General features: G+C 39.6%; 1 protein-coding gene across 7 annotated transcripts in view; it reads right to left on the reverse strand.

Moving 5' to 3' along the window:
- Positions 1-453: 453 nt before the first annotated feature.
- Positions 454-10,277, reverse strand: part of VPS13D (vacuolar protein sorting 13 homolog D) — a 183,906-nt gene continuing 174,082 nt past the window's right edge. For all 7 annotated transcript variants that reach the window (XM_019541549.1, XM_019541552.1, XM_019541550.1 and 4 more), the window contains 2 exons: positions 5,494-5,734; positions 454-4,299 (listed from right to left, as the gene is read on the reverse strand). In XM_019541549.1, coding sequence (XP_019397094.1) covers positions 4,168-4,299; positions 5,494-5,734 — 373 coding nt within the window. In that variant the 3' untranslated portion in view covers positions 454-4,167. The remainder of the gene's footprint in view (positions 4,300-5,493; positions 5,735-10,277) is intronic.

Raw genomic sequence — 10,277 nt, forward strand, 5'->3', positions numbered from 1 at the left:
GGTTTCTGGATGGGAGCAGGGAGCCTGGGCTAATTCTGCAGTGAAGACCTAAGTTCAAGGGCCATGGCTTTTGCTTGCTCCAGTATGGTGTATTCTATTTCAGAGAAATCTTGGCTACAATAACGGGTATTTGAAACTGCAAAACATCTGCATCTTCCTGGTAAGTCATATTTTTGTTGCAACTCCGCCAATCGGTGCCTGGCCTCACAGAGGCTTTCATTAAGTTCAAGAATGAATATTTTTCTGTGACTTGCATATTTGTTGTTTGTCACCTTCCTGCCCACCTCCTGCCTATAAATAGTGGCTCTGCAAGAGAGGGTTGCCAGCAACCAGTTTCCAGGAGAACAGCATGTTCCTACGAAGGCTATTCACAAAGTTGTAACCCCCCCCTCCAAGCTTCAAACGAGAACATTTTACAGCAGTGGACTACAAAAAAGAAACACCCAGCGTGTTCTAGAAGCCAGATAACATTTTTTATTCCACATGAGGGAGGAATACTTTAATAGGAGTAACATAATAAAGAGCCTTGAAAAGTTTTTATGATCACATTTGCTTACACAGCCTAGAACCACAGATTTAAACATCTTCGAAATAATTTTGAAATACCTTTACGCTTACACGTTGCTATTAGAAGTGTTCTCCGACTGCTCTACCATTAGCAGCTCAAACAAGAACAAAAAGCAAGTGCGTCTAGGTGGGCAGAGAACATGCTGTACAATTTTCAACAGAGAGGGAGAAAGAAAAGATTAGGTAGAAGAGCATCTTCAGTTGTATACATCGCTGCTTCCAGTAAGTTTTATGCAACATTTTAAAGCCACTGGGGCATCTGCATCTTTGTGACGTGTTCTATATGCCTTTCAGAGCAAGCCAAGGTAGATAGTAACTTAAGGCAGTTATGAATAATTTCATGTTAACTTTAACACAAGCATAAAGTTGTTGGCTTGTCTATAAATACAGATGTGTATTTATCAGCTTTAATTATTTTTCATCATCTCTTGGCCAAGTTTCTGACAAGTTAGAAAGTCTAATCAAGAGACGTATTTACACTATCACATTTCTGTAGGGTTTTTTAAAGTTACATTTACATCGTTGCTATTCTCCCTGCTGTCTTCACTCAAAGCAGGAAGGGGCTGCTACTCTATTTTGTTTGTAGTCGAGAAGTATTTGTATTCAACAGTGATGATGTGGAAAGCAAGATTATCCGCTTAGTGCTCACGATTTGAGGGCAGCCCTTAACGACTCTGTAATTCAATAAATGCAGCTATCAGTTCTTGTTTGTTTAAAGCTTGTGTTTTAGTTCTTAGAAACTCTCCGAGGAGGACAAACTGGAAACCTTCACTTTATTCTCCACGTCCCCAGAAAACTATTTTTGAATATGGGTCTTGGAATCCGAGAGTTATTTATTCACTTAGTAATAGTTTGGCAGTGCCAATAACAATAGGAAGCCCTCAGCAAGAATTCTTAACAAAGGTATAAAAATAGTTGGGTTCCAGTGACAATAACTTTACATCACTCCAGGTCCAGATGGGTTTAAAGATGCATCTTTAAAGTTCAACCCAACATCTTAGTGCAAGAAAAGTTAAATGAGGTAAAAATTCAGCCTTCAGCTCTGTGGAGGCCATGCCCTTTACAGTAATACGGTGAAGGCTCTCATCAGAGCAACATGTGGCTGTATGTTTGCTTTGAAAAGGAACTTTAGTCGCTGTTTGCAGGGAGATGGGGACATCAGTCCTAGACTACCTGCATAACACACCTAAACGTTTTTGAACCAAATATAATCCCACTGCATTAGTGTCCTGCCAGCGGCCCACGATTTCCTACAGTCTAAATGGCAAACTTTATTTACTCTGTGGTCATGACCACCAGCCATTCCTCAACAAGTACTTCCTGAAGCTCGTAAAAACATCCGCAAATCATATACGTTATTCTTTACTATCTCCCTGAGCGAAAAAATGATTACATTCAGGGTGCAAACTTTTTAGCAGTGCTGCTATTGATGTGCCTTGCTGCTTAAAATAGCATAACATATCTGCCCCATAATAAGCAAATGATTGTTTAGGAACTTTCTTCCACTGAGCCAGAATCAGTGGCATAAAGATGGGAACTGTCTCTTGATATTTTTCTTAACTGGTGTGCGATCTTACAAGAATACTAGCTGCTTTCCCCAAAACCCCCAAACCCACCCAGCTTTAATAGCTGTGCGCTCACTGCAATAAATATGAATTACATGGGACAGGAGCAGTGAGCTTAGTGGTTGAGTCCAATGGGACTGACACGTTAAAGCACTGTTGAGCCAATGCATTTGTTGAATTTTTACATTTTACTTGAAAAATAAAATATACAGAGAAATGTACAACAACGTGATGCATTAAGCCAGCTTCATTTGTGTGACAGACCTTTATGGATTTTAAATTCCAAGCACGGACCGTCCACACATCCGCTGATCATCACAGCTTCTCCTGACACAATGATCCTCTGCATTCAACATATTACAAGTTTTAAAAATGGTTTAACTCTAGCCTTCAATTTAAAAAATATTCCTATTGTGTGCCTTTAGTTAAGAATATGAAAGATAAGCGAATTCAAGTGTAAAACTTCTGTGGACTGCTTATTTGTAATCAAAAGTTTAGAAAAAGAAAGTGTGCTTAGAAAACCTGAAATCTGCTGAAATCTGTAAAACGTTGCTCTGCAGTTTTGTGGAAATGGTGTGCCTCGCAGGTGGAACATGCACAGCAGACGCCGTGCCGCAGGACAGATTTCAGTGTAATCACCTGAACTGCCTCCTGAGATGCACAGCAACAGAGTCATTAAAAAAGGAAACAGAAAAGTCCTTAGTTTTTTTTAACTGGAAAAAAAACAAAACACAAACACAAAACTTAGAAAAGACTTAAATTCCAGTAAAGAAAGACTTGGCTTCCTTCAGCTTTGACTAAAAGGGCAAAATGCTCTCTCCTCTCAAAGCCTATGGGAGCAATCTCTGCCCTTCTTACAAGGACATTGTCAAGGTCAAGCAGACAAACCTTTGACATCCGGCACAGAGAGAGGCAGAGGGAATGCTTGATCTATTCTGAAAGCTTCTTTTGAAAAGTTGGGTTTTTAGGTTCCAAAACCAATGCTGCAGTGATTTGTTCTCCAGATCAATCCAAACCGTTCCCAGCAGCCTACCACTGAAGAGCAACTCTACAACCACCAACTAATATACTTGCTGAATCAAAGTGGAGGAAAAAAAGATCTGTTTCAAGTGCCGACCATTTCACATATTTGTAAAACATCTCACCAATGTCCTCTGAAACTAGATTCTTTTCATCTGCAGGGGCAGTTCCAAGGCCTTCGAAAAGGGTGTGGATACCTTCCTGAAAACTGAACTCAATCATTTTACCAAAAAATGAGCTTGTTTTTCAGGGCTTTGAGAATGCGGTTGAACTACCTGAACCAAAGAGCCCCTCCCCACTCTACTCCCAATAGATTCACAAAAGCAGGATGAATTTGCTGTGAAAAACGAAGTGGCATTTCTGGTAGATGACCATGCATCTGCTTCCAGCTGCACTGATGGTGCTGGGGGGGGAAAAAAAAAAAAAAAAAAAAATCAAAACACAGCGCACCCTTATGAGACTATTCAACAAAGCCACCCTGCGCTACAGGGCTTCTGTGCTCTTCCAGCTCCAAAGAACTCTAATGAATATTTTTTTATTACATCTACATTCCTCCACTCACAAGAATAACTTTCTACAGAGAGAGTGTGCAGTTTCAATTAGTGCATTAAGGCTCAGTATAGTTTCTCTTTAATTTCTTTACAGTAGATAGACCTTTATACATAACCACACCTTAGGTCTATACTTTCTTATTTACATCAAACACAGTTGTACATATATACAAGGTAACAAAACACAGGGCTTCTTCCAGGACTAAATGCATCTAAAATGTGGTGGGTATCGAGCTAACACTGAAAAAAAAATCTGGTTCTCTCATAATCTAAATCACCGCATACAGCAAATACTAATGGTATTCATTTGTTTCCAGTGCACTGCTTTCTACAGTTACAGAATACATTTGCCAAATTGAGATTCTGTTTTTTTCCTTTTATTTAAGAGACAGGAGGGCTTTCTGTCCCAGACTGGTACTTGCAATGTGTAAGGTAAATTCCCTTTGGCAGGAAGTGTGATGTTTTCAGGAGTCCAGCTCCAACTGTTCTTGATTTTCACTAAGTCTTAACATAAGCTGTTGTTCATAATAAAGGCTCTTTGCATAGTTTATTTCTTGAGACAGCTTTACTGCGAGGACTTCAGACTTTACGTGAACCTGCACAAATAAGAGATTGTGTTACCAACACAGTATCTATGGCGTTGAAAAAAAAATTACCACCACTGCTAAGAGAAACAGAAGTATCCATTTACAGTAAATGTATGATTACATGAAAGTAGATTATCTATCCATCTATTAATTATATGAAAGTAGATGATTATAAAGAGCTCATCCAACTAAAAATGACCAGCCTGGTTAATTTACATTAAACAGGAAACTTCTTAAAAAGCAGAAAACTGGGAACTGGGAGTCTAAGTTTCTTGTCCTCACATTCATCATTCTAACTTTTGATAAAGCAGGGCTTCCCTTACCTACCTCCGTGTTCCCTTACCTACCTCCGTCTTTGCACAAGAATTTAAGATACTCTGATAGGAAGTACCTACAGACATTTTAGGTATGTGACTTTCAGATGAAAAGGTGAGGGCAGGATCTTCTTATGGTATAAGTAGCCTGGGTAAAATATCTCACTTCTGTTTCTCCTCTTATATATTTTGTCTGCCTTGTTATTTAGACTATAACCACTCGGGGCAGGGAGAAGCCCTTGCTGTGAGCCGGGACACGGGGGCTTTTAGTGCTGCTGTAATAAAATGAGCCAGCTCCAATGGGCTTAAAATAGAAAGCTACGATTGTGAATTTTATGGCAAAGATTAACTTTACTACAAAAAAGCAATACATAGGTGCGTGGAGGGGACTGGAGAGAAGAGTTTCTTTTAAAAAAATGCAGCGTACACGGTGAGGAAGAAAGGACGTCATGCTCTGAAAATGTCCCATTATACGGAAGAATAACTTGATAAGGTTTCAGACTTTTTTCTGGCCTCTAGCAATCATATCTTGGTTGCTGCACAGTCTACTCATACTGACTACATTTTTTGCCCTCAAAAAGTGGAACACTCCTTCATATCTGCCAGCAAATGTATCCCTGTTCAAGGAGCTGCTGGATTTCCCCTGATCTTTCTGCTGAGTTTATAAGAGCAAAAGTATCTGAATTATTTCTGCACCCAAGCCTCTCATGGCAGGACAAAAAAACCCAGAAAATAATGCATTTCCTACACCACTCTTCCTGAAGTGTTCATAATCAAGCAGCACAGAAGAATGTTCACTGATGACAATGAAGTATTTGATTGTTGTATTATATCCCTGTAAGCAGCAGAAAACGTCACTTGAGGGGAAGGGGAAGTACTAGAGCCTTACCATAGGTTTGTGATGCGATGGGCCTGGTATTGCTACACCGCTACTTGTGTTCACAGCTTTCTTTGTCAGCTGTACATAAACCTTCCCATGGTCTTTTGAAACAAGGCAGTGGTAGAGATCATCATACTTGACTTCCAGGAAGATGGCCTCTCGGTCAACATAATCTCCACGCTTCAGGAAATAAACAGCTTTGGACGAAATGAGAACACAATAGCTGTCTATGTTCTCCACCACTATGAAACTACAAAATCAGAAAGACAAATCAGTGCGCTGCAGCCTATCAGGTTTAATAGCTAAACTATTGAGTTGATAGATAGTTCTCGTCTACTTGCCACTCATTTTTGCATGCTTCACAACTCTACCTGAAAAGTGAACTACATGGCATATAATGCTGCAATAATTCACAGTGTGCAGCCCCTTGGCTTCAAGGTTTCATATAAATTACTCAAAAGTAAACTGCAGGAGACCCCAAACCCAAACCCGAAACTACACAGTAGATACAGCGTTTGGATAAGTACCTATTTGCTAGCTTTGAGAGCTTTGGTTGTAAAGGAGGATTTGAGGTCATGGTCAAAGTGTCAGGTACACAAGGGATGGAAATGTGATAGAGAATGTGCAAATAAAACAGTAGAAATGAAGTAAACACATGCAACACGGCCTGAAATGTTTCCAGAGAAAGAAATGGGGGAGGCCAGCATCTCCTTATAAAGGTGACATATAGCTTGTACGTCAAAAACATTATTCAACAGGGTTGCACCGAGTAATTTCTCTGAGTCTCAGGCAAAGACAAGAAATATTTTTAAGTTAACTTCAGAGCTGACCATTCTTTGTAAATCTGTTTTGTTGAACAGTGTTATAAGACGCATTGCTGAAGTGTTGTTCCATTCTTCAAGGCATGCTGCAAACTACAGCGTTTCATTTTTTGCTTCCTGCTTTTTTGGGGGATTTTTTTTTTTTAAGTGACTTAACCTGCTGCCTGACTTGGTAGCCAGAGAAGAGGAATTAGCTGTTTAACACCGAAGGTGAAAGGTTAAGCAGCAAGCAGGAGGTTTCCCTGGAGAGATTAGTTGGCTTGAGCGATGAATATGGAAGGGAGAAAAGGGTGAATTAAGGAGATTAGAGAATTACTATGTCTGAAAAGATCAGTGTAAAAATAAAAAGGAAGAGAATGCAAAATTGAAACGGATATTTTACATACAACACAACATTGAGGCCTCAATACAAATATAGGCCACCACATTTATGGTCTATTTAATAAAAAAAAAGTGCATCTTGATTTCTTAATCCAACCTATTAAGTGAAAATGTTAAATGGATTTTGAAGTATTATCTATGGGCTGTCAACAGACCACCAGTTTATGAACAAGCCTGTAGGAAAGAGAGTCTATTCTGATAGAACAGGAGGACAGCAACTGGAGGATTTCTTTGCCAAAGGCAGCTTCTGTCCTGGAAGCCTCGGTGATTGCATGATGCTTGGTTAAATGTCTGGATCTCCAAGTGGCTCTCTTGCAATGAGCTGAGTGCTTCCTGGGTGCTGCAGAGGTGGTCTGTCTCGATCTGGACACTAGGGCTAAGTACACACAGTCAAAAAGCCTGAGGCTGAATCAAATCAATGTTTGCAGGTTTCTGTAAACTGCCTAAATTGAAGTGATAAGAAAGTGAACTCACGGTCAATTTTCAAACTCGAAAGGCAGCTGGATCCCTGCAGTGGCCTGTACCAGGAGCTGGGGGGCCCTAGATCACAGCTCCAGGGGAAGGGAAGCCCACAGCGGGGGGCCAGGAGCCGGGCCACTTCTCCTGGCCAAGGAGGCAATTTTCCAGGGGATGGAAAAGCCCCTGCTGACAGCAGGGCCAGCCCTGTTCCGCTGGAGCAGAGTGCAGCACACGGCTGCACAGCATCCTGGGATGCTGGAGGACCATGAATCACGCTGAATCAAGAAGAGATCTGGGACAGAAGTTCCATAAACCAGTCTGACCTAAACCTGATACTACATCCATCCAGGTTTATCTTAAACCTGTTTCAGCCATTTTGAAAGTGGTTTAAGTGCACTGAACTTCAGTTCTGTTACAAGTTTAAACTGGTTCCTGATTGATTTAAGTAGTTTATGTAATTTCTGTCCCTAGCCTAGGAAATAAGCCAGTGAAGAAAAAGCAGGTTCTGAGAACAGCAGTGGCAGGCCAAAAATGTGGTTCGAATCAAACTTCCAGGCAGGTATAATGACGGATAGTGTATTGATACTGCCAGGGCAAAAAAGGCTCCAAGTGCAAGTGTCCGAGGCACTGTTAACTCAACCTTTACAAAATATGCCAGTCTGCATCTAAATGAGTCATTAGCTATAAAAATAATTTTAGTACCAAAGCATACAACGAGGCCAGGTAACCAGATTTATTTCCCCAAAAAGGTGCTTATGGCTTAGAGATGCTGCAATAATAATAACCCCCACACCCCACTTTTGGGACTGAAATAATCAAGCAGATAACCTTGAACAAATCTTTTCCATCAAAGCCTAATGGAAGAGGGCTCTGCATTTTGTAGCCAATCCTTGCCTTGTCTCTTCTCTGTCTCTCCTAATCATGCCAGGTTTAAGCTGCTTGTCAGTGTAAATGCAGATAGCATGACTAAGGAGAGGAGGGTTTTTAAGACCATTTAAATGTTTCTGAAGTTTCAAACAATAATTGTGTTAATTACTATGCTCATCTGTTCTACTAGGCAGACTGCATAGACCTCTACATACCTGCTAAAAGGCACACCTCCAGCTTGTCCAATAAAATACAGATTAGCCAATTAGACCCATCTTGCCACATTCCCCTCCTTCAAATAATCTGAGTGATACACACATGGGCATCCCTTGCTTCATACACTTTTTTTTTTTTTTTTTTTGTTTAAATCAAACCTTCTCCCTTACCTACTGCCTCAAGAACATGAAATCAAAACACACATCTCGCCAGTGTATCTGCTGCGTTCTCAAGGCTTAGACTGAAAACATTCTTTTCTTATGTTGCCTAAAATTTCTCTTCCTAGGTAGCAACCCCAACTTTCATTTCTCTGCTGGATTCAAGCACGATTCTCATTATTCTCGCACAAGATAAAGGCTAAAAAGTTGAGATTCGGAACAACGAGATTGAGACAGCTGTAGTCCGCTAGAAAAGAACTGTGTCGGCTTTGTTCAAATGAAATCACAAAATAACTTGAAATTCATTATAAACATTTGCTAATTTAAGAGCTGAGTAACTTTAGAAAGGAAGAGAGAGAGGTAACCTGCCAAGTGGGTATACATAGCAGCTGTCATGCATTTGGCATTGGTTCACAGAAGCCCAAGGCATCAAATGATTTAGATGTCTAGGACCCTGAAGTTATTAGCTCATATTTTGAGAAAAGCCTTGGTAATTTTAAGTGTAACCATGCAGCTACCTAGAGATTACTAGAAAATGAAATTTCTCCTTGTAACACAACTGTGACACATTCTGTCTTCCCATTTTGAAGATGGGTAAATAGAGGCACAATGGGGCTCTGGTTGGTATTAGCAGCTTTCAGGGGTGGCCCACGAAAACTTGATTGCACTCTGCTTCCATTAAACTGCATTAAAAAGCATCAGTCACATACTATTCTAAGTAAATAACTGCTGCAGGACAATTATAAAAATTTCAAAAGGGAAAGGTGACAGCCTGTGCACGTGTAACGGCAAGGTGAGTACAGTCTTTACAACAGTCAATCCCATCATGTCACTGTTTCCACTAGACAGACAGACAGAACAATGCTATATTCTAACAACACAATCTGATTAATGGACAGGCTTGCTTCCTCTTATCAGAGGTTGTTTTTTTTTTTTAATTCCAAGAAAGTTGGGTTCTGTTAAATCAAATGCTTTTAAAGACAAGGGAACCAAAAAAAGAGAAAAAATTCCCACGGAATGGCAAGAATATTGTCTAAACAAAAGCAAACAAATAAATTAAAAGAAATTATTTCTTTCTGCTGTAGGCTGCATATTAAAAGACATGCTCAGTACCAGCAGCTGCCACTGAGTCCAGTGGGAATACAGTTACTTGACACTTTGGAAAATTGGGCAATTAATTTCTACTTTTCAGAACAGGCTGCATTAAACCTTTTTTCAATTTTCCTGCAAGGTTGTCACTGGGGTAAGGGATGTATTTTGAAGACCAGAAGTATAAAAATGGAGAACAGTAATTTCATGGTGAAGCAAAGAAATGTTAGCAAATTTGTAGCTAAAGCCCTACTTTTTTTCTACATTTGAGTCATACATCATTACTCATTTTCTTTTGCCAACACACATCCTCTCTCCTGTGCCTAGTTTTCAGAACTTCTGTTGAACCTTTAAAATATTGGTTTAGCTTTTCTTCATAGCCATACGTTTCTATGATTAAAATAATTAAATTAATACAAGAAAATGAAAAATTAAATGAAACACAATCCAGTAGAACAAAGCAGAAGCAACCAGATCTCTGGAGAATTTGTTGGTTTTTAACTACATCAGGAAGTAATTACACAATATTTTCCAGAAGTAAAACAGTGAGCCTAAATGGAAAAAAATGTGGAAACATTTAGTTAGAACAGCAGAGAAAGGTATTAAAGCCCCCTTTTATGGATTTAACTCTGAAGGAAAATATGCAAATAATCAGGTCTCTAAATGTGCTTTTAATTACAATGCTAGGATAAAAGTCAGAGGCACAATTCTATACCGGTTTTCCATGACTAGAAATACTGTTTTCTTCTTGAGAGAGATGTTTAATGGTAAAAAAAAGTCAAGAGTAAATGAACAATCTAAT

The sequence above is a fragment of the Crocodylus porosus genome, unplaced genomic scaffold (genome assembly GCF_001723895.1).
Source record: "Crocodylus porosus isolate Cpor-Errol unplaced genomic scaffold, CroPor_comp1, whole genome shotgun sequence".
NCBI lineage: Eukaryota > Metazoa > Chordata > Crocodylia > Crocodylidae > Crocodylus > Crocodylus porosus.